Source organism: Triplophysa dalaica, chromosome 15 (assembly GCF_015846415.1).
Source record: "Triplophysa dalaica isolate WHDGS20190420 chromosome 15, ASM1584641v1, whole genome shotgun sequence".
NCBI lineage: Eukaryota > Metazoa > Chordata > Actinopteri > Cypriniformes > Nemacheilidae > Triplophysa > Triplophysa dalaica.
The window spans coordinates 11,440,427-11,466,075 of NC_079556.1; the positions used below are offsets into that span (position 1 = coordinate 11,440,427).

The window sequence follows — 25,649 nt, forward strand, 5'->3', positions numbered from 1 at the left end:
AATTTTTTGGACAAAAATTGTGTTTTCTGCATTTTGTACCATACACCTCCTATTTAAATAGTTGAATCCAACTTGCAAATATTCTGCAAATATGCCCTACGGGCATTACTTTTGACCATTACTAGGCTTTTTGTTTATTCAAAATCATATCACATCGCATGTGAATCTACAAGTGATTCCTTCTAGCATCACAGGAAACAAACTCAATTTGGATACACTTAAAACACTGTAAATCTTCCAAATATAACATGCTGATCAAATGTTAATAAACGGCAAAAGGAAACACCTGGTCTAGGACTTGGATTTTATTTTGCACAAGCTTGCATATATACTGCACATACATTCAGTTTCCGAGGAGATGGAAGGCACACGAGGCACTTTGACTACTGTATTGTAGGTGGTAAAAAGCAAAAGGTAAAAGTCTGATTAAGTGACAAGAAATAAAAACTTCAAAACACACATTTGTTTCACCTTCCAAACAAGAGATGAAAAGTTTAGTTGTACATACTTTTTTCTTTTTCTCTCTTTTTTTTGTCTTTTATTCATCATCAAGTGTCTTTGACTATAGTGTCTGAAATTACAATGGCTACCTGGACATAAGTGTCTCTTTATGTCTCAACAGAGTTAAGAACCTTACGAGGGCGTTATGTTGTGTCATTCTACCAAATAATATTACAATACATCCCCAGAAATACCAAAATTGTACACCATCACCAAATAAATTATGATAAATTAAACCAATAAATTATGAAACTTCTGCATGAGAAATTGACATTCCGCTGACAAACTATGTGTACAGATCAAATAAGTCATTGTGAGTATCCTTCAAAATGTAGGAAATATAATTCGTAACAGTTTCAGCTGGAATTATACTAGAATCAAAGAATTATCTCATACAAAAAATCATAACAATGCTATTTACATCATATTGCTAAATCATAGAAAGGCAGTGTTTCATTTTTTGTCTGTAGCCTATATTTACACACATCTTTAAGCCAGTGAAACCATGTTCAAAACCCTACAGAGAGCACACACCTCATAAATACAGCATCAAATCTACAGAGAGTCAAGATTCTTGTACAACACATTGCATTCAATACAAATAAGTGTTCCCATCCCAGAAATATGCAAAGTTTCTTTCTTTCTCTTTGTAACTTCCCTTTCAGTGTAATAAAAAACAGTCCCATACCATGTTTGGCAATTGATTCAGATCTTAACAGCTTTGTGATCACATGACGGATTTTCGATTTCATCAAAATAGATAAAATTATGATAAATGACCAATGGTGAGATGAATGTGTACTGTATACCTCAACCTAAATAAAATGTTTCAGGGAGCTGGCGTGAAGGGTTTCCAGAACAATTGACCTTAATGGAGTGCGAAATGTACACTTAAACTGCAACATTTACTGTAATTTACTAATACATAGCAAATGTGTAAAAACAGATCTGTCTCATTTCTGTTAGCGGATTAATATATTGACTGCAACCCTGAAGTAGAGCTGAGAAGAAGGGGAGCAAAATATGAATAATCTGTCAGACAGACAGCCAACCAAACTTCCAAACATTGAAAATATCATAGCACTTCTAAAAATACAATAGCAATTATATCAAGTAAAGGGTTGAGATGTTGAATGTTACCTGCCTCTGGTCAATAATGTAGTACAGTGATAAATACAAATAAAACAAAACAAAACATTAAAGAGAAACAATAAATAAGATCTTTTTTTTTCTTCTTATGGGAACTAAAACTAACATCCTATCATTTGTGTATTCACACAAACATGCAAAACCGAACACCCGCTCTCACACACTCACACCTATTCTGCACACAGTCTCTGTGCCGTGTTAAAAGTCTTGCAAGTATTAAACATCCAATGAAATTGGGTACACAGTGGGGCCATGAAAGTAAGTACTGTTATTTTCCAAAAGCTTGCCGAGTGCATTTCGTTTCAAATTAGGAAAATATAACGCTTCATTTCAATTTGTGCTAAAGTTTAGATTTTATAATGGCCTATGTCACTACATAAACGGTATTGTTTTAGTAACATTATGTTCATTTATTTATAACAATTTGTATGAAAAGCTGGTGTTATCCAGGTACAGGCAATTATAAGCTTCATTAAGTGTGTAAAAGTATACACAACGCCTGCTTGTACACTAACCAACACTTTATGCATAATTTGAAATCTCTCATGACACAACCGGCAAAGAAATGTTGCAAAATGTCATCAGTGAAATAAAAATTAGTGCCTCTCACTACCACACACACAAAATCTCTTACAAGTTTAAAGAACTGTTTATTCATCTCACAATGCACGTAAAAGAGACTTGAGAATAGAACAGTGTCAAACACTTCCTTTGATCAACTCCTAACATTGTTTAGGATTTGTTTTCCTCCTCTTAACAATGCATAGTGAAAAGCTTGCCGTTTTTGCTAGTCCGGGGGCTGTGGATGATGCCAGCCCTGGCGACAGTATGACAGCACCTCATGCTCTTTTGTGCCCATTAATCTAGAAGTCAGCAGGTTTTTTAAGGCATTGTGCTGACAATAATTGCCGGCCTGCGTTTCAATTCATCAGCTGGATTTGCCCAATGCAAACGGCACGGGTTCTTCCAGAGCAGATCACATGTCCGGCTCTTGCCCTCTACAGCCAACTCTTATTTCTGTGTCTAAAGGCTTCATTTTCTTCAGTGGTCACTGTTTTAACAAACTGCTATTAGGGACATGTCATGGAAATGATTTACTAGTGTAAATGTTTTTAAAAAGACAACTTCTGTGAATTTATATCATATAAATGTACAATTCCTCAAACAAAGTCTCTCTAGCATGAAACTCGCATGAAAATTTGACTACTGATAAACTGTACACTGCCGCAGCTCCATTCATGATTGTGAATATTAAGCAAACCTGTACATTTCTAACAAATTATGTACAATCCAGTAAGTAGAAAGAAAAAAGAAAGTTTCAGTTTGTGCCACCCTCGAATTATTCTCTGTATTGTGCACTAAAATCAAAATAATCTACAGAATTTACAGTCCAATTATAGAGGTGTTCCAGGCCAGCAGGTGGAGAAAATCAACCCCAACAATTCTGACTGTTAAACGTATGAGAGGGATGTGTATTTTGGTATTTGTTTGTATGCGCTTGTGTTTATGTTAGCAATTTTGACAGTGTGCTTTTTATGATCGAGAATGGTTTCTCAGTGGGAAGGCCTCCATCTTTTTGTGCCGCACTGGCTTGCCCCAGTATGAAATGGCCATGTTGCTTAGTTACAGGAGAGGCTGCTCCGTCAAGGAAAAACCTACGACTAGGCCTCCCTCCCTAGAGCCAGTGCTATCAATGTGGACACAAAACACAAGAACATTGGACCCTAGCCAAGACAGAATGGCTTGAATGGCTAAACAAACAAAATAAAAAACACTTCATGGTGTTTCTTTCAAGAATAACAACAAATATAATATATATTTATATCATATATATGAATTTCCCCACATAGAAAAATGTATACCCCATTTTATTAGTATTATTTTTTTGTCCAAAGAATAATTTATTTTATGTAGCATTGCCATGAGAAACAAGAATATCACATGTCGATTTTTTGTTTTTCCTTCCTTTTTTTGCAGCAAGCATTAATAACATTAATGGTAATAATTATATTAATCATAAATAATAATTACATCTATACAAGCTACAAATGCAAGTCGTATTTAGCAATAGTAAAACCATCACACATGGCAAACATCCTAGGGTAAAACAAAGCCCTAAACAAAACGACCAATAAAAGAGAGAAAAATCAGGGCGTCAGTTCCGTTTGTTAACCATCATGTGGTAAACATTGTAATGCCCATATCAAAGGCAAGGATAGGAGGGGGATCTACTACAGTCAAAACAATCAATTTGATAGACTCCCCCCAAAAAAACACAAAAAAATTAACAGCTAAGTCATTCAAAGTAGCTGGGGTTTAAAAATAGGAATGCTACCTCTTACTTCATAAAGATTCGGAAAAGAAGGGCTTATACTTGGTAAGCAATTGAAATCACTACTCGTGAAGAAGCTCCTGCAGACAATTGGGAGATTTGAAAATCTCTGGGACCTCGCTGTCCAGCTTGCAGATGACCTTGTATATGGCCTTCTTCCAGGAAGGATCAACATCTTTGCCTGCCACAATGGCATTGAAAAACTCCCGTAATGTGATCTGTGCCACTTCCAGGAATCGCTCCGGAACCTGCTGATACACAAGGAGACAATGACATTAATAAACGGATTACGTTTCAATCCCAAGTCTCTGATTCAAGGAAGAAAACACAAGAAAACTAAAGAAAAGGGTCAAATGAGGGTTTGTGCAGAGGATCAGAAGAGACGGGGATGCAGACACTTCAGGAACCCAAAGCCCTTCTGCCAGAATCCGTGTAGGCTGCCAAGTCCAAAGGGACGTGCAGAAAAGCCCCAAACATCATCGCTACATGAATTCCTTTTTGTTTCCGTTGCTGTAACACGTTCTGGCGGAGCTAACCTGAATTTGTGCGCTGGTGTGTAACACATCACCATTTATCATAAAAGTAAATTATTTTAGGTCTTTTATATCAATTATCATTGTGTGTTTTTGTCTATATGTAACATTGTTAGACTTGACTAAAACATTTCTTTGACATTCAACGAGAAACAAAGCATTATTCATTGGAATTAGGTAAACCATCACACGCAGCGGTTGGATTTCAGAACTTGGAAAAATTCATGAGGTTGTAACCAAGAGGAACTCATTGGGTTAAACATTACTTGAGCCGTTCCTCTTTTTGAGATTACTTCCTAGAGGGAACGAAACATAATTTGTTGACTTCCCCTTATTTGACATAAGATTGTAAGCAAAGTCTCATAAAATGTCTTTGTTTCAATACGGTTCCACTTCTGCAAGGAAGAAGATGATCTTGCCGCTGACAGTGGCCAATAAAACATGACTGCTTATCAACTTTTACTGACACACGGATTTATTGCGTGCGCACTGAAATATAGTTTTAGCCGTAACACTTAATAAGAGAAGGAATTCAAGGATAAGAGATGAATGTACTTAAATGTATAGAATATGGGCTACATTAGGCTGGCTATATTGTCCGTAAGTGCTCTTGCACAAGGTCTGTACCTCTAAACCCCACAGCGCCGCTTTTTCAACAACAACAATAACTGCCAGAAGGACACAACCAAGGAGTTTGCTTCCTACAACCAGAACACATCCTCTCCAGCATGAGCCACAGAGAGTCTGTTGTTCGTGCGAGAGGGCCAAGACCGGGGGCGTACTGTAGACTGGCCCTGTGATCTCTTTAGCACCAGTGACAGTCGCTCTCCGCTAACACTATGGAGATGATTAGCCAGGCAAAGAACTAAGTCACCTCCCCTACAGCTAGACAAGACGCTTCCCAGACATGGTGCATACTGTGCCACACACACGCTCGCTAACACCCACGCGGTCAAACACAGATGGGGAAGTAGCATGCAGGCGCAAAAAAACAACAACAACAAAATACACAAAGGTTGAGGACCAAATAAGGACCAAAAACGTCTACAAATGTTAATGATTAGAGAAAGAGGAGAGCAGACGATGTGTTTAATTCACATGGATTTATGAAAGCGTATGTTGGCCAAATATGTATATAGTAGCTGTTCTTCCGAAACCTGTCCGTATCCAAATTCCCTGGATTTTTGGGAAAAGGATAAAAACACTGTACTTTTGACATGATTGATTACTGTGTTGTTAAAGTTGATAAGCCCTTTTTAATACTTTATAGTGGTCAGATATTTGAAAGACCCAGTGACCTCAAGGGTGACTAATAATAGGAGAAATATGGAGATACAAGGTTTCAGAAGGACATTAAATGGCACAAACTCTGCGTTTTTTCTCTACGTCCTTGCGTTTTTCTCCAACACAGTGTCAACCGTAGCGTTTAGACGTGCTAACTCAAAAAAATTGCACGACACCATATTACACACTATCCCCTGCAAGGTTTTATCAGCGCAGTCCTCTACTGTGGACGAGGATGAGCGGTTAGTTTGGCATGGGTGCCATCAATCACCATCTGACTGCTCCTCAAAGACCCTGCCAGGTGAGCAGTTGTCCGGACAAAGAATCTCATCCATGCGACCCACATCATCCCCAGCTCCCTTTTTTCCATTAAGTGTGTTAAATATCCTGTCAATAAAGGCATACCCTTGTCTGGAAGGCCTTGACCGGTTAGTTAGCTTAAGATGTTTGACTCCACCACAATCAAGTGCTCGACTTCTTGTCGTGATGCAGCTTTAAATTATAGCGTGGCTATAAATACCCGACTTAAAACAGCAGTAAAACTACATGGTGCGATGCGTCGGAGAGTAGCTGACGGCTTGATCGAGTATCGTATCTGACGTCCGTCTCGAACGGGTGAGATTTCTATGTACAGTACACTCCAGTACAGTAATTTCTCCCCCTCCTCTGCCTTTTTTCTCCTGGGGCAAGATCATACGAAGGGAGGGGACGAGAAAAGGAGACACAAAAAAACCCTGCCCAAGTGCTTTTGGCCAGAACTGTGTCTCCTTCTCTCTCTTCTCTCCCCGAGGGGCACAGCCTTCAGGGGTCATTTGTTTGATTATGCTGACTGTCCCTAGCCTCGGCAGTACACAATAAAGGCCTGACATAGCAGCCTGTTTGCCTTCTGTGTCCTGCAGATACTCATCACAAGCGTCAGGACATACCAAGGTTAGTGGTCACTGGGACGGCGCTCGTAGGCGAAGGGCTTGCCAAACGCACTTGGCTGATGAATGAATGTCACATGGAATGGAGGGGGTGAGAAAGAAAAAGAGAAGAGAGGGTGGGGGGGATTACAAAGGTTATAGATATCCAACCTCCCCAGCACCCCGTCTCACAACAGACCCTCTCCTCCGTTTTTTTCCCCACTTTTTTGGAGACCTTTTGGTCGGGGTATGAGAAACCTTGAGGCTGTTTTAATAGCTCAAAAATCAGATGAGACTTATTTATGATCGTAAGCGAACTTAAAATGTCTGATTTGAAAAATGATACATTACTCATGTTTGACATTTAAAACCCAAATTAACGGTATATCTTTTGAGGCTGTTTTCATTGAAACTTTTATTATATTGGGCTGGGGTCAAATTGACACACAACCTGCTTTGGTCATATCTGCCCTCTGCGTTTTAAGCCAGAGAAACAAATTAAAAGCAAATGATTAAGTGAACATGATCATCTTCATGTCTGATAAAACAAACATCTATGTCAAAATCATTTGCTCTGTGTGGTCTCCAAAGGGACTTCGATCTCTTTCTAACACTCCTCTCTGTGTGATGCAGGTGTGCGCACCTGTTTATTGCTAATGTGAAGATTTCATAGCTAATAGGTTTCCATATTCTCTTTGGGGCATCAAAATGCGATTCCTCTGCGTAGTCTCTGACTTTAGCGTAGGGTAAAGCCCAGGAGTGCTGCATAGCTAAGAATATTCCTGAGAGGAATTTCTCCAACTCATTTTTTTTACCATAAAAGGGCAGTAAAATGCTGACTGAGGAAGAAGACAATGTCAAGGAGAAAAGGGTATTGGTATTTTGGATCCTCTTGACTGCTTGCCTTGGAAAGAGAGAGAGAGAGCGAAAGACACAGTGAGAGAGAGAGAAAGAGAGAGAGAGTTATTCTTGTCACAAACCCTTTTGTCTACATTTGCTGACTGCTTGCCCATAGCCGGCAGCATGCTTTAACTGTTTTGTCACCTCCACGCCGTGCACGGATCAGCTGTTGTTCTTTTGTTACGGCTATTGTGTGGGCTAAGCCTCTAAGGCCGCTCTGCTGTGCGGTAAACACAGCTGAATCGCACGGCAGACAATTCCACATCAATATTTCATATGCTCTCTTTAGGACTCCTGATTCAGTGAAGTTGAGAGGAAAAATACACAGGGCTTGGTCTAAATGGCCCGCTGAGCCCTAAGAGAAAATTAATGCTAATAAAGGAAATGCTACGTGTTTTGTGTGTGCTGTCACATGGTGTTTCGGTTCTTGGCTGTGGGTAACGTGAAAGTGTGAAAGCGCAAGTGATTACTCAATTATTTACAGCAGTTCTGGGTTGAGATTGTCACTTTGCGATCTGTGGTAATGTGTCACTTTAATATCTTAATATCACAGGCAACAACTTGAACCATTAAAGGAAAAGTTAGTGCTTTAAGTAGCCCATGTCATTTCTAACCGTTAAGAGTTTCTTCTGTGGTAAACAATAAGGGAAGTTGAGTAGAATCTGAAGCTTCTCTTTTACATTCAATGAATGGTGAACCAAAGGCTGTCAATGACATAAAAAATAAAATAGGAGTCAATATGACTGCACAATAATCCAGGTCAATGGAAGCCATCAAGTTCTTTGTAAGACGAACAGACATTGTATCGGGTTGCTCACTGAAATGTTCTCGTCAGTCATAGCTCTCCAAACTTATTCATGAACACATCAAGTTAAGTAAGTGTTTTCAAAACGCTGTATATAATAACAATTTCAATATGCATACGCATATTAAAGTAGTACAAATTAAAGTGGGCAGAATTGAAATAGAGACTTTTCCTCACTTTTCTGGTAATTTTGGAGATTCCTGCCTCTAAAGGTTTGAATTCTGTCATTATTTATTCACCCTCATGTCATTCAAAACCAGTATATGATCATTTTGTCTGTGGAACACAAAATAAGATCTTTTGAGAAATGTGGGGTTTTGTGTCCATACAATCGAAGTTTGGTTACCAAAAATCTTAAAATTCTCTTCCTTTGTGTTCTGCAACAGACAGAAAGTCATTCAGGTTTGGAATAACATGATGTGTATAAATGATGAAATGTTTTTTAATTTTGTGTGAACTATCCCTTCAATGTCAGATTCTTCTTTTTTGTTGTACTATCCCTTTAAAACAATTGATGGATTCATAAAAGAAAAAATCTAATTAGGATAAGCCATGTTTATTCTTCACTCTCTGGATCACCCAAAACCACTTAAGAACGAGGTTTGTAATTACGTTTCTTTTCATTTAAGTATCATTACAAATAACAGTAACTGGCGACCGATTCCTGCCCTCCGGCTTGATCAGTTTTCTGGCAGCAGTGCATCCTCAGCTCTGCCGTTGCCAAGGATGAGAGGACGCACAGACCGTCTTATGAAAAGAGGGATATTATATGGCCCCTCCACTGAGAAACACAAGACAAGAGGTGAAAGGGGAGGGGCCGGGGTGGGAGACGTGTAGAGGAGCTGTGATCAGCAGTCCCCGGTACTTCAATCAGCATTCATTCACCCCGGTGTGCATGCACTTGGACCCTCTAAACAAACTGCCCCAAATCTAATCTGTTTGTTGGGCAAATATTGATCGAGGAGAGACTTACCTCCTGATAACTGCCATACAAATCAAGGACTGCATGGGCAGGGGAGGGAGGGGCATGTGTGGGAAATGTCATGGAAGAGCGCGGCAAATGAAGACCTGATCTGTGAAACTTTTGTGTCTCAGAAGGCCACAGCGTGGGGAACTGAGAGCTCGGGCTGGCTCTCTGTGCCTGCTAGGAGTTTTTGCTTGAGGGGAAGGTTCTGGTTTCCTCACCAGAGTTAATCATTATAGGGGAAGAGTCTACTTTCCTTTTCATTGCGGCTCCCGTGTGATATTGGCGATTCTGTTTCTGCCGCTTGTATTTGCTCAGTCTGAGCCGTTGAGTCAAAGGTGATAAATTCACCTGCTGCCCAGTAAGATTTCTCAGAGACTGTTTAAGGAAAAACATCTCTAAGTACGTGTCATATTAATTTTGAAACAGGCTTCAATTTAAAAATAAGTCAAACTTGATAAATTCACCTGCTGCCCAGTAAGATTTCTCAGAGACTGTTTAAGGAAAAACATCTCTAAGTACGTGTCATATTAACTTTGAAACAGGCTTCAATTTAAAAATAAGTCAAACTTGATAAATTCACATGTTGCCCAATAAGATTTCTCAGAGATTGTTTAAGGAAACACTCTCTAAGTACGTGTCATTTTAATTTTGAAACAGGCTTCAATCTACAAATTGAAAATTATTAAAATGAATGTTTGCTGTCCTTCCAAAACCTCAAATGTGCATAATCGCAAGAAAAGAAAACAAATAGTGTACTTTTTAAATAATTGAATACCGTGCTTTCAAAGTTGACATGCACTTTTTAATCCTTTTCATTATTTAGATATCTGGGAAACATGAAGGGTGTCTAATAATTAGAATGTATGCCAATAAACAAACGAAATATGGAGATATTTTAAGAAAGACAGCAGGAAATTGACTTCATTATGAACTAGCTGTTGAATTTTCCGTCAAACTGGCCATTCTAAAATAAACTTTGAGAAGGAGAAAGACGCATTAGAAAAGACAGAAGAGTAGAGCAGGAGGTTTGGTTTTTCAGGAGATAATGGATTGACAGAGCAAATAAGTCTCAAGGCCAGGGGGCTGAAAGGATAAGAGTCCACCCCATTCACCAGCCACCCGCCCACTGCCTCTCGGTTTCTCTCTCTATCACCGCCTGTCTAGAGTCTGAACTTCAAAAGAACGAAATCCCGTCGAACAAGAAACGTTTAACCGAACGCTGGACATTCGGCTCCAGCTAATCGATAGTGCGCAGAAAGCAAAACCTTGCCGTTTGATAAACTCTTGGCTAGCGTGTCAATCAAGCAAACAGATTGCGTGTTTCCCTCTCTGATAAAGATTCTTTCAAAAGCCACTGTGATGCAACTGAGCCTCACAAACTGTCCTGGCAACCTTGAAGCACGGCGTAGGTTCTCTGGACAAACATACGCGTGGCGCTGCTGATTCTGCATTGGCCTTGATGAAATCTATTTTTCATACTTAAGAAAACTTTGAGCAAGCACCATATGCCCATTTCTCAAGGCACGCTGGCACAAAATGTGTGTGTGGGGATATATTTGCTCTCACCTTTAAATAAGGTCATTCTGAGTTTTGTTTTTCACTGAAGACAACACTGAAACAAGCGTTATTAACAAGAGCCTTGATTATGGCTAGTTGCTTTTATAAGGATAGTAAAAACTTTTTAAAGAAACAGTACACACAAAAGGAAAATTCTGTCATGTCATTCCAAACTTGCATGATTTTTTTGCGTTTATTGGAACACAAAATAATTTTCAAAGCAGAAATGTTCTTTCTAAACTATTAAAGTGAATGGTGACCACTGCTGAAAATGTCAAGGATCAAAATTTCATGATTTTAATTTGAATTTCTGGTCTATTCATAACACACTGTTAAAACTTGAAAATGAGTCATGGACAACTTTTATTACACTTTTCTGGTGTTTTTTTGTCCTTTTTAAAGCATGAAATGGTCATAATTTCTCTTTTGTGCTCCATTAAAAGAAGAAAAAACAACACAACACAACACAAGGGTGAATAAATAGTGACAGAAATTTCATTTTTTGGGTGAACTATCCTATTAACCCCACCTTATAAATATGCTACTAAAGCAAACAATGCCACAGCGACATGTGCACTTCAAATTCAGGGGCAGCGTATCTCTGACCTAGAGGAGGGTCCGGGTTCAAGCTTGCTTGGGCTAAAGGTTATGAAGTCATTTGTCTAGAATTGCAGTCGAACCCCGTGAAAGAAGAGAGCGTTCGAGGGAGGGAGAGAGAGAAAGAGGGACATCTGGAGGAGGAGGAGGAGGGAGAGGGAGGACAGAATGGCCTCAGGACGGGAGCAGGCAGGAGGAGGAGAAAAGGCAGCTTGGAGTTGGGTCTTTCTTGTCTGGATGAAGAAAGGATCTGGCACCGAGACTAATGAAGAGAAGAGGGAGGGAGAGACAGACAGGGCGGCGTGTGGGAGATGTGCCAGGGTTTGGAGAAAGCCACGCACGAGTGCTGCAGATGTGTTCGAACCCCCTGGAGCAAAATAATGACATAATCACCGGTGGTGTCACTGAGCAGACTGCACGCAAGGTGACATGGGAGAACACGGAAAGAGTCTGGACGCTCGTGGCATCTAACTCGTGTAGTAGCATAACAATAGCTCGATTGGGAGAGCTTTGCGTTAAGGTTGTTTATTCGATTCTCAGTTTGTGCCACACCGTGAGCTTATCTTTAAGAGGAAGGAGCTCTTGCAGGCCCTTTGAAAACTACTTAAAGGCCTGTTTATGTTCTGTCACAGGTCCCTTCATGACAACAGAATTCCAGCCCATGGCAGCCAACACTTAACACTGAGAGGCAATTAAAGAAAGTGGATATTCAGCGTCACAATGTCACACTTTAGGGCAGGAAACATGTGATGCCTGTTGGTGAGACACGGTCAAGTTCATCCTGTGCACTCGGTACGAAAATACCCATTAGATGCTATTTTCCAACATGGTGATATGCCGCCTAGTCAAACTCGTATTACACCAGGCGCACTTCGATAAAGTGCAAAGTGATAAAACTCTTCCGTGTTTTTCTCCTAACTAGCTGTGACAATTGTAACCTCACACTGTCAAATCTCCGGCTCCAAAATCTAGTTCTTCACAATTGTAAGTTAGGCATCAAGTATCTTCTAAGTTGTTGTTATGGACAAACGCATTGCATCATGTTTGTTTAGGTCACATTTTATTGTGATTTATATTTTGAAGGGAATATTTAATCTTGTGCGCCACTATCTCTAATTTATGTGTAGTTTTCTTTGGCAGGTACTGAAGACTGGAGGGCTTGGAAAGCCCACTATGACCGTTGGGATGGGTCACACAACTTAGTGACCATTAATAAGTCATTTTGCCATGATGAAACACAAACGCCTGAAAGCACTACACAGACTTATCTTATATCTATCTCTTTCTCTCTGAGTAATATGGGATATAGTGTGCCTAAAGCAGTTTGGCATTGAGTCCATTTTTACCGCCATCACCAGACGTTCTGGGTAAAAATAACTATGATTGCATCCCCTATTTAATGTCATTTATTTAAAATTGTTTGAAATATATAAATATTATTTGTTTATTTACTAATTAATTTTAGTAATCCAAAGTCCCTTTTACAATATACATAGCTTCAATGCATTTAAAGGGATACTTGACCCAAAATTGAAAATTCTGTCATAATTTACTCATTTTGCTGTATGACTTCCTTCCTTCCGCAGATCACAAAATATGATATTTTGAAGAATGTTGGTCACCGAACAACGGCGGTTCCTGTTTAGTTCGATAATACAGACACGAAACCAGTGCAAGTCAATAGGTACTGTCATTATTCGGTTACAAACAAAACATTTTCATCCTCTTTTGTGTACTGCAAGAGAAAGAAAGTCATACAGGTTAGAAATAACTAGAAGGGGTGTAAAAAGATTTTCGTTTTTGGGTGAACTCCCCCTTTAAAAAGTGGTAAACAGTAAGATGCCACAGGTGTTCAAGTAGGTTGGAAGCAACATCAGAAATGATTAAACACCTTGTTGACGTTGGTATTTTTGTAGTTCACAAACAGAATATTTGTCTCCTGTCCCTTCGTAAGTACGGTGAAGGCCATTGAATATAATGTGTTGTACTGTAGAGTTCTCAGGTCACCTCCACTAATGATTAACCAACCCGCTGAGGAAGTTCAGTTCCCACAAGAGCAGCATGAGAAGAAATCACACAGACCTTGCTTGTGATCCCATCAACAGAGACAGAAATAAACCCTGATAACAAGAAACTGATATTTCCTTAACCGCCAGGTATCGGGGAAACATGATTCATGTAAAGAACACAGCATCTGCCAGTCCAATTTCAAATTATTAGCCAAACGGCCATCACGGTTCATTCAATAAAGACATAAAAAGTATGAAAGCTTATTCTGTCAGCAGGCGCAATGGGAACAGAAGCCAAGTGTCGTCCTATAACCAGATTAGAGGAGCTCTTCTGACGTGAGACATGGTAATAACTGAGCTAATATGACGGGAGTTTGTTTTCATAGTGCTCTATTACGTTCGGCTGGGGACAGTTCAGTGTGACAGCGAGCTGCCGAGTGTGACATTTATAGTGAAGCTGTAGTGAAGAAAGAGGAAACGCATTATAGTCTCCTATCAATCAGCTCTCCAATGATGAATTGATTCAACACTGAGGACATGCAACATAACGCTGTAAATATTCACAGCACATTACTAAACCAATGAAGAGTACTGTTAATTATGTCAAATTATATTTGTATTGTTATGTACTATTAGCATTTTTAAATATGTGTAGTATCAATTGTAATGACTCTTTTTTGTAGTTTGCTCATTTAATATTTTAAATATTTTTGGCTTCTATAAGAAGTGTTGTTTTTTACTATACAATAAGTGTTCTCATTGTCAGTGTCAGTCCATCAGACAGTATGATCTAATGAGAGAGAGGAAGATGATCGTGACCCAAGAGCCCTTGAAGACAATAGTCTACATCATCTGACCACATGACTCTTGATATCACATGACGGTCTCAGGGTTCACCACAAAACACTGATTGTGAGGGGGTGCCATCCCAGCTGCATGTGGGATTGCCATACAATGGGCACCAAGTCACACTTTGTCTTGAGACTTCGCTCCGATTTCATTCAGGACTTTCATTCGAGGGGTGAAATACTTTTGATTCAAACAAAATGCCACTCAACTAACTTTCTGAATTCTGCTTATAGAATGTGTATTTTTTGTGTATTAAATGTTACAACTGACTTTAAAATAAAATAAAATAATACAATAAAAAATGAAATAAATAAAAACCTTTTTGACTTTGTTATTAAAAAAATAGAATAGAAATGAGAAGAAATGTACATATGATGTAGCATATATACAGTATATATGGGATGAGTGAGGTACTTCTGCAGACGACATGTAATGTGATAAACTGCTTTGTTGTGATTCCCTATTTATTTGAATGTACAAATACTTACACAGTTTAATATGATAGATAATATATTTATAAAAGAATAAGCCAGCCATATTTATTTTATTACACTATTATTATTATTAACACTGTGGCGGTTATAGAATCCCAAGCCTGACAATATAAATACAAATAAAACATTTATAAATATACAAAAGAAATGTAAAAGCAAAAAAAAACATTAACAATTTCATGGTCAAGATATTGCTTGTTTATGTATCTTGACCAGTTGGCTGATCCAATGCTGGTTTAACCAATGCAGTCCGAATTTGTGGGGCGGGATGTTTATAATGTTCAGATCTGTCTGGGGGAAACCTGTTGTAAAACTTTTTAATGTTTTAAAATAAATTACTTTTTTCCTTTAATTTGGTTTTTAATTGTGTAAATATAAAAAAGCAGAAATTATATAGTTGGTTAATAAAATGCACCATGCTACAGTATTTAAATGATCCCAAACTGAGCCTTCAAACGGCCACCGCTATCTCTAAGCACCGTCCATAGCTTTGAGTGGCGTTATAATGGGAGCGTGAGCTGGCAGACCACAGTGCAGGTCAGTGTTAGGTCAGGGAGAGGAAGAACTGAAACCAGAGCCCTTTCCTAAGATGTATACTGTAGCAAGGCTCAAGCTAGTAGCGCAAAGATAAACAACAGTAAACTAGCCCTCCGTGGGGGAGCTATGTGTGGACTTGGGAGGCCAGGACCTCCTGGCAGTCATGATGGCAGCTCTCTACACGCTTATTGATAACCTTCTTTTCTCATGAGGCAATAGAGATAATACACTCCTGGAACAAGGGTAAAGGGAGATGAATGTTAGACAATAGACGGTCGCAGTAAAGGGACCATCCGCACAGTCTTTGAACTTTTCCCTGTCTCCAAAGGACAATTAATAATGAAGGCCTTTGGGGTAGGTCACACCAGGCATGAACAAGACACAAATGAGAGGACGAGGAAACAAAAGGGAAGAGAAACCTGGAGAAAAGGGGACTTGTTGAAAGTGGCTAATTGAGCTTTTTGGTTGTGCAGAATGGGTGTGATCAGATTCTCTTAGTTTACTTCTTTTACACACTGTGCATGTCTTGTAGACATTTTAGAGGTGATGAGTGTAATTGCATGTTAAATTGTTTGCAAATGGCCATTTTGGTAGGTTTTTTGCGAAAGTGTTAACCCTGAGATGCTATTAAAGCATTGCTCTGTTTATATGACATTAGTTTGGGGCAGGATTATCTGTTTGTAAAATAAAGCCAGACAAACCTGCTTAAAACATTAATATTATTAATAAAATTGTTATAGATTTGTAATTATTGTTATTATTTATTTATTTATTTTTATTCTTACTTTGCAGATCTATTAAACAAATGGTGCAAAAATTATACACTGTCTAAGACGAACCTGCTTAAAAAATATTATTATAAATAGTATTGTTATTATTGATAGATTTTTAATCATTGTTATTATTTATTTATTAAATTTTATTAATATTTTGCAAATACATTATACAAGTGGTGCTAAAATTATACACTCTCTTCAAATATTTTAGAACAGTTTTTCGTACTAAGCAAGCAAATAAAACAAATTACTGAGCATGAAAGATATGCAAAAATAAAGTAAACAAAACAATTTTTTTTCAAGTCCCAAAGTTTCTTTCATCCATCACGATAATAGCCAGGGACACCTGATAGCCTGAAGATACCCCTACGAGAACTCTTGAAGTCAAAGCAGGTCTGTCTGGTTCTGCTGTGGGGATATAGCCACCAACAGTTTTTCAAAAAGGTTTAGAGATCACATGAAGCAAAGAAAGAGAAGGAGAGACTGAGCCTCCTCTGTGTTCTCCTCAGCCGGTTCATGGGAGGAGGCTACAAGGACCGAAGACAAGGCGGGTCTGGGGCAAGTTGGGGGGGGCACTCAGGGGGGTTTGACAGAAGAGCCTTGAACTATTTTGTGGGTGAAAGATGAGACCTTCCCAGAGCTGTCATAAAAATGTCTCCTTATCCCAGTGGAGCCCGTGGACCCCACCCCTCTTACAACTCTTCAATGGTGCCTGTGATGTGATACAGTAAGTGTGAAGACGGCTCCTGAGAACCAGATGCCACAATTACAAGGCCAGGAAACGCCACTTTGGCTAACAATGCTTAACTGTGCGGCGAGATTTAACAGGTGTTCGCCTTTCTGTGTGTGCTTTAATATTAAATACTCTGCCACTTTTGGAGATTTTAAAGGGACAGGATACCCCAAAACTGAACTACGTTTACTCACACTCATGTTGCTTTTTTGTGCTAAGGAAAAAACGTTTACGCTTTTATGTAAGCAAATAAGACATGTCAGTTTGAATATGCAAAGTGGAGTATGATATTTGACATAAATTTTGGCACTTTCTTACACACACCTATAGTATAATTTCAGGAAATACAATGTGAAGTTTTTAACGGAGTATAACAATTGGAACTTTCGTCACATGAAAATGCTTAAATTTCTTTAAGAAAATATCCTTCTCTTGTGCTTATTATGATGTGCAATATACTCAAATGATGTTCCCTTAGACCAGTTAACCAGACCTGTTAGGCATGACCTAAGTCTGCTTAGTGCACACACAAACACCTTCGGCTAAAATGTAACACTTGCCATTTTGCTGGCAGCTCTATCTGGGACAATGCGAGACAACATGAGGAAGAGTTGATCCTGTCTTTTCTGGGAACCTTTTAAGCTTTAGAAATCTCAGGCCATCTATGCAAATGGCCTCGATTGTGTTCATTCGTCGCATTGTCCGGCTAAGAAAAACAGAGCGGTAATTAGGAGAAAAATTATGGCATATTGAGACACTGCGACTGGAGGAGGAGTCGAATGAAGGATAAACAACTTGAAAGAAAACAGCGAGCGCAACACAAGTGCATTGAAGACAATTAATGAAGCTCCTTTAATTATGGCCTCTGCTCATTCCACCATGAGGAATGTGACAATTATGTCATTACCAAGTTTGTAATGGGAAAGAAAGGGGTGAGTAAACTCCAAGAGGATGAAAGACACAAGGCGGCTCGAAAGGGGGAAAGCGAACGAGAGAGAGAAAGAAACGACAGGGCCTGACGACAAAAAGAAGGGAGAAGGAAGCACATTGACAGACTAGATTAACATCAAACGATCAGCACAACAGAGGGTATATTCATTCACGAGGAGCTCGCAAGGTGGAACTTTGATGATGCTAAATTTGGCAGAAAGAGCGACTTGCTGAATCGGCGAGGGTTCCAATTTCATGCCTCGCAGTGTGACAGGTGGAGAAGAGAAATTTTTGTACAAAAACCCTCGGCATGAAGTGCTCCTCTGCACCGCGAAAGGTGAAAAAAACGACCTCTCTCTTCGGCACGTACTTACTGTGGGATATTGTCACACACTAGACGAGACGGTATGGAAAAAAGGGAACCGACCGGGCTGGCGTTCTCTCTGAAATTTGCATTAAAGATTGAGTTTTCCTTGCATGGAAAATGAGCATTTGGGAAAGTCTTTCAGATAGTCCTGCTTGTACACCTGTGCAGCCTTTGTGGCTCTTGATATGCAAAACAATCTCTCCCTCGGTTCTACTTCTCCACCAACAACAGTCTTATTCATGGTGCCCTGCGTTTTCTTCCACAGCCATGCAAATCTCGCATTTATGTATGAAAATAGGGATCATGCTTCTAAATATGTTCCTGGTTGCAAAGGTGTGGTGCCCAGCTTTCTCTACACCTGTATTTTCAATAAACCTTGACTTTGACCTGATACAAATGAAAGGGGGGCTCGGGGGGAAGGTGGATTTTTGCTAATCGTCAGCTAAATGATGATGATGTTGTAAGGATAGTGTTTGAATGACTAGAATCCCAGTGGGCAGATATTGATAGTGAGCTGAGCGGTAAATGTGTGCTAGGCAAATTGTATTTGACAAGGACGCTTGGACCTAAAGCGCTGCTCCCCTGTTTGCCTCATCAAACAGACAGATGCATGAGTGTGTTTCGGGCAAAAAAAAAGATAAATTCCTTGTTCGTATTACCCCTGGAGTACGGGAGGCACAGGGGTGGGATTTGCAGGACGAACAGCTTGCCATTCATTGTCTAATCATATAAAGAGATCATTTTGCTGCGTTCATTTTAATGCTGTGAACTGTGTTAACGTGAATCTCACAGCGTGAGTGAAACAAGGTGGATGTACGCTCAAGGGGAAATACATCGGACGAGTGCTCACCTCAAAATCGTTGGCCTTGTTGTAGTGCATGTTGAGTGCGCGGAAAAGTTCGCATTCTCGGCTGACGCTGAGCTCTTCGACTCCCGTCACACCGTCGTTGATGGCCTGGCGGGCGAACTTCTCCATCTGGATGTAGTAGAACTCACGGAAGTTGCTGAACCACTTGATCAGCTGAGATGTGATGCAGCGGTTGAACTTTAAGAGAGAAAAACAGAGAGACCGTTGAAATTTGTTGCTGTTTATTCAATTAGCATGAAAGCTTCTTTATACATTTAGAGTATTGTGTGTATTAAAAGATTTAAAAATACTTGTGAGATTCTGCTAAAAATGCTCTCTTTTTCTAAACTTATATTCACGTATCACAATAAAATGTTTTTGGTGCAAAAATAACTATTAAAAGTTACCCTAGAACGTCTGCAATAATCTTTCGATTTCACTTTTGACTGTCCGGTTTACTAAAAACTCTTAAAATCGAGTGTGACTAACCTCTTATCTGGTTATCCAGTGACACCCTTAAATGTCAGAGCAACAGATAAGACATTTGTTTCTACAAACGTGTTTACTTCACATTGTCCTTGAGGATGATGGGTAAGCAAACACAGCCGCAGCTGAGACAGATCGGTCAGGGGGTTGCTTTTTTCATACCGGGCTTACTCGGCTGGTGCGGATATTTGATGTTGTGCGCAAATGCAAACAGTTCAGGGTTGAGTAGATGAAATTATAATTGTGTCAATAGCCCGTAATGCAGTGACAGAAAATTTACATATCAAGTAGCTGAGTTAATTCCGATACGCCTCGGGGCTTTTTCCCACATTAATAATCGAGTCAAGTAAACGGTGAAACGGAGTGAATTTTTTTTTCAAAATTAAATAAACCCAAGTTTAGCTCAAGCAGCTCAGGGTTGGCCTTCGTACGCTGTTGTCGGAGCTAAATTTGGAGCGTCCGAGCGCCTGTAAATACACGGTACTCGGTTTGGCGTGTGTACATGCCCCATGACCTCAGCCAATGACCTGTGTGGCAGCCTTTGTACGTGTGTTCGCGGATGTGTGTGTGAACGCAACGGCTGCCAGGGGTGTGAATGTACAGGACAGCTGAGTTGAATGTAGCCAAGTTAAAGCTATAAATCCGCCGGGCTTTCTACTGGCTGTTCTGACATGCAGCCTCCTGCCTTTTGTCATTACGGGTGTTCATCAAGCCATCATTGCCTCTGCCTCCCCTTCCATACCCTCAAAGAGCATTAATCAAAAATCAACAGCGAGCACTTATCTATCTGTGGCCATGAGAACATGCAGGCCCCTGTTCAGATGACAGCTGAGGAGAGAGAGAGCAAGGAAAAAAAGGAAGGACGGCGAACAGAGATGGGGGAGGGCGACCCGTGCATCTTAGGGTAAATGTAATCACCATGTAAAAAAGTCTCCTTGCTTGCAAATTTAGGACATGAACAAGATTTCATAGTGGGGAACCCGAGTCGCAGGGGGACACGCCGTGCCATCAAGTATGCCCGAAAGGCCGGCCGGGAGCGTGATAACTGTAGCGCCACGAGGGTTCTCCTCCCATAATTCAGCAGAAAATGATTAAGTCATCATCCGAAGGCATCAGTCTGGAGAAGTTCAAACACGTACTTAACCTATCCAAGAATTATACATTTGGCCCCCGAGTCGCCTCGGCCTTCTTTCAGCCTAACAGCGAGCAAGAACAGAGGTTTGAAAAGAAGGGGAAGAAAAGAACAACCAAAGAAGCGAGGCTATCTGATCTCTCGCTTACCCCCCCGTTTCATTAGAAGTTAAACCTATTAGGATCTGTTCAACTCGAGGGGGCTCTTTTTTCCACTTTATCTGCGGGGCGAAATGCACTGTCCAAATTTCCAGACACTGAGATAAGGACCCCCGGCCCTCTGTGACGACTTATTCCAGCCCCCCACCACCCCCTTAATTCTTTTAGAATAAGAAACAAAACATTACAAAATGATAGCAGGCTGCTCACTGGGGAATGAAAATTGCTTTGACATGGAGATTAGGCTCTTCCATTGTCATAAGACATTGTCTCATACGAGCGGGGCTCGCAGAAGGGCTGGATAAAAGGCGAGAGGGGGGATTCTTTTTCTAGAATGGCTAGTGGATGACATAATGGAGAGCGCAGAAAAGTAAGTCCGCATGACATCGTTTGGCAGCGCTTTATAAAGAGAGATTTAAAAAGCATTGTTGCCCAATAGAAATACCAGAGATTCGGGGGACAATGGAGCCAGGTTGCTGGAACGTGACAACTCAGCAATTAAGGATCATGTCATCTGCTTGTCAAACAAAAATAACCGGTGGAGCTCTATCAGCCTTTAGCCACCCCAAGCACAAAACAAAACACCAAATAAAAAGTAACTAGTGCGATTTGGGAAAGTGACACGTGCATTCTCACAAAACTTGATGAACTAGATAAAATAGTTAACTCTGTTAACTTTAAAGTGACGAACTATATAAAAAAGTTTACTAAAGTGACATAAAAAATCTAAACACACTTCAACATATTACTCTTGACATCATTTCCATTTTGCTGTTCTAAGAACACCAAACCCAATGCTTCCCGCGGGACACCTCATCCTGTTATTTTCAACTCCCCTAAAAAAACCTTCAATATCCACTGAGCACGCTCAAAAGATTCATAAAACAAATCAGTCGGACGCCTGTAATGTGTCCGGGCAGCAGTTGACTCAGAGAACAAGGGTGTACGTACGGGCCAGAGCGTTTCACACACTCTTGCTCACAGGCCTGTGAAAGATTATTACTCTGGTGACAGAGATCCCTCTTTCCAAGACACCGGGGGTAAGACTTGACCCGTCACTCTGCACGTTTCCTCTGCTAGCCGGAGACAATACGGGCTTTTTGGTGGAGACGCTACTTATACCGGGTCTAAACATTTTGAGTCCCACACCCCTCACACAGCAGGCATTTAGAATGTGAAGCTGGGAAAAGTTAAGCTCTATTGAGGGAAGTAAGCTAAGTGCTTAGTAGGTTACTTGATATTCAGCTGTTAATGGTACACAGCATGTTGTAGGTTTAAATGGCCCGGTGACAAAGTCTGGGTGGCTAAAATAATTTCCCTGACCTACGGCTAACCTTACTGGAGCTGTCCGGTTGAAATGTATACGCTTTGACCCTGACTGGGTGACGTAACCCGACTCACACCCGCTTTGACTGCTCATAATCAGCGTCACACAATCTTGCTGCTAATGCTCCCCTTAACCTTTCACCTCTCTCTTATTTAGCTCAAAGGCTACTGTAGCCAGAACAGTAGACCACCAGGTGATGTGAATATGCCAAATCAGATTTATGATAATTAAATTGTGAAGAAATAAAGGGGACGAGCTAAAGGATGAACGTTCGGCCATAAATCACACCGGGAAAATCATGACCCGTCACAAATGCAGTCTCTGTGTTCTGAGCTACTCTGAGTGATAAATTTGATAACGGGTCGTGATTACTTTAACAGTTCAGAGAACGATTGTGGACGAGATGTCGAGGAGAGACTGAGGTATTATATGTTACATTAGAACACAAATCACTGGATTGTCACGGTTTCCTGTTGCTTTTCTCTAAAAGAAGGCTTTCTAAATCTCTCTATGGCCACTGGCTCACTCTGTGAAGTCACAACTCGGAAGGGTTGTCGAACTACCTGTAAGAAACACCTTCCTCTTCCTGAATGAGATATTATTATTTGAGATGGTTCAAGTTTGATTTCACGATGTACAATCGAAATGTAGAAACGTTAGAACTGTATTATATAAACACAGTCACGTAACACACACACAAATTAATGTTTGATTATTTTTATTATTTGTAATGTTAAACTATTTTAGTATTTTCTAATTTGCTTTTTAAAATCGCTTATGGTTTCCAATATACACATACATTTCCTAAATTATAATAAAAAAAATACCACAGTTTTACCAAAAATTTTTGTTATCACAGATAATTGACATTATTTAATTCAATTGAATTAAATAAAAACGGTTATGGAAGTAAAAGTATTCTAAACTGTATTGTCATATTAGGCCATTATATTATCACACCAGTTAAATGGCACAAGTTGTAAAAAAATCATCCCACTATAGACAATTTTGTCGAATCAACCTATTTCCCACACTCATTCCTTCCTATTTAGACCCCATCATTAACATCTTAATCACTAATTCCTGTAACTTTGGTAGGCTTATACAGCCATAATTAGTCAGTAATTTATGCTTAATTCCTTAACATACATACTAGTTGATCTAACAAACACATGCCACCCATTGTTCCCTTCTGTTTAAGCGGCCCTCTAAAACCATCTCTCCCAACACGCTGACCTTGTTTTGTCAAATGTTAATTTAACGTGTCGAAAATTTCACAGCCATGTCTAAAGGGAGATTGTAATTAGGGCGTCTTTAATTTAAAGCTTTGATTAACTTTATCTTTTCAAAAGCGCCTCAAAATAAACGTACGGGAATACACATTTTAAATGATTTCTTTGCTAAGAAATCTGAGCTGACTATTCTTTTTGAATTATGAACTCCAATGTTTCAAAGGGGAACTAATACACTATAAAAACTCTGCACTTTCAGAATACCATAGTGATATTATTTTCTATATTTTATTCAATTATACCAGTCCCTATTAAGTACTCTAAGAGCCCAGTGCGCTAACAGTGAGTGCGTTCTCATGAGTATTAAGCTGTTGGCAGATTTAGACGGATGCAACAGAAGCATGTGTGTGAGGATAAGGTGGTCACCCTGGATCCAGCACAGGGGCAGCTGGGAGTTAGAGGAGCCTGCTCTCCTCATTTAAATAATGTGGCCTGAATCTGTCACATTATTTCTCCTCCGTATGCTCCATGTATGACGCATCAACAACAAATTAAGTTGTAAATAAAAGACAATTGGCACCATTGTTTTGTTTGTGTTGTTGTGCTCCATTTTGTTTGTTGCCCCCCACGCCCCCTCCCGCTTTCGTTTGTTCCTTTCGGCCCAACCTCTAATTTCTCAGCTTTTCTCAGCCCTCTCCCACAGATAAACTGCAACAGTTTGTTTTGTGAACTTTCAGAAATGATCATCCCAAAATGTTAGGTTAATTTTTTATGGCCACTTAATATTAAGGACATCACCGGAACAGAGAAAAACATACAAGAAAAAATTTGATCTCATGATCTGTGTTTCAAATGAAACCGTAAGTGAGCGAAAGGGAAAGTGGGTCTTGCGCTATGTTGTGTTGTTCTCTTCTAGGAGATTAAGGCCAGTTATTTTAATTGGGGGGTGGGGTGGGGTTTGTCAGCCGTCTGTTTGGGACCCATCTGGACTAGTGGGATGGCGCTACTTCACACGACATGGTTAACGGTCAACGGCGAGCTCACCTTCACGTCTGAGAAGAATATCTTCAGCATGTTGGAGCTGGGGTAGCGCGTGTAGAAGAACATCAGCTTGGCCTTCTTCAGATGGTTCGGAGAAAGCCCCTCTTGGATTTGGAAAATTGGAAGTTAAGGTGTATACATATTGTTTTAGAAATACATGAAATTCTGCATCAAATATTGACATTCACAAAAAATGTATCCCAAATTAAACTAGTAGCAATAATTACTACTGATTAAATTAGCCAGTTGTCACCCCTAGTAGAAATACATTTTTACATTGACCACAAGGCAAATTATGACCTCAAAGCAAACAGCATATATATATACCATCCTCAACTATTTCCCCTTCCAATCGCTTCATACTATCACCTTAAAGAGTCAATGTAGCATTACTAGTCAATAAACGTCAGATTATCCCAATAAAAAAGCTATTTATCTGGAGGTGGCATTGCCCTCTAGATTGGTAAACAGAGGGCAGCTGAGGGGAGTCCCAGGAGAGACCGTGGCTAACCAGAGCCATCTAGCCATTACAATTAGCCCCCCAGCCCTCCGCCCTGAGCCTCCTGGCACAGCCCCCGCTCTGCCAGTTAGGCCGGCTTTAGCCACATCTGCGATCCAGACTGGCCCAGCCATTTCCTTTGCAAATTAACGGCTTTATAATTTATCAAAAATGAAGATGCATGTGGGGCTAAATCAATGGGCCCCCACAAGGTCAATTAAGTGCCTCACCCAGTACACTCTCTCCCTCCAACCCCCTATAAAGCAAGGTACCACCATGGCAACTCACAAGGTACTAGCCTGTGTCCATACACAGTAAACGCTACCTGCTGGTGCAATTTGTTTACATAGAGAAAGCAAGATGTAGTTTAAGAATAACAAGAATGAATGATTCTCCTTGTAAAAAATGACAAATAAGGGCCCGTCTGTGGTATATGTGATGTGTAGCCTCTGTAATAATGGTGCATTTGCAGATTGACATGGTTCTTGTGCCAAAAGATGAGGCGAGGAGGGAACCCTAGGTGACCTCCATTAGGCTGATAGGGAAGACCAAAAGAGCATTACTTTCCTTTCTACCATCTGTCAAAATGCATACAGCAAATAACAGCAGTGTATGACAGAGCGAAATAGAGATATTCAAGCTGTCTTTTTCACAACAAGTCAGGTTTTTAAGAAGCACATTGTTCACTTGAAAAAAACTTGT

General features: G+C 40.1%; 1 protein-coding gene across 4 annotated transcripts in view; it reads right to left on the reverse strand.

Moving 5' to 3' along the window:
* Nucleotides 1–289: 289 nt before the first annotated feature.
* The window catches only part of prox1a (prospero homeobox 1a), a 32,793-nt gene continuing 7,433 nt past the window's right edge, over nucleotides 290–25,649 (reverse strand). For 3 of the 4 annotated variants that reach the window (XM_056767432.1, XM_056767431.1, XM_056767433.1), the window contains exons 3-5: nucleotides 24,452–24,557; nucleotides 19,076–19,270; nucleotides 290–4,233 (exon numbers count right to left, since the gene is read on the reverse strand). In XM_056767432.1, the coding sequence (XP_056623410.1) occupies nucleotides 4,045–4,233; nucleotides 19,076–19,270; nucleotides 24,452–24,557 (490 nt within the window). In that variant the 3' untranslated portion in view covers nucleotides 290–4,044. The remainder of the gene's footprint in view (nucleotides 4,234–19,075; nucleotides 19,271–24,451; nucleotides 24,558–25,649) is intronic. The other variant, XM_056767434.1, reaches the window with a different exon arrangement.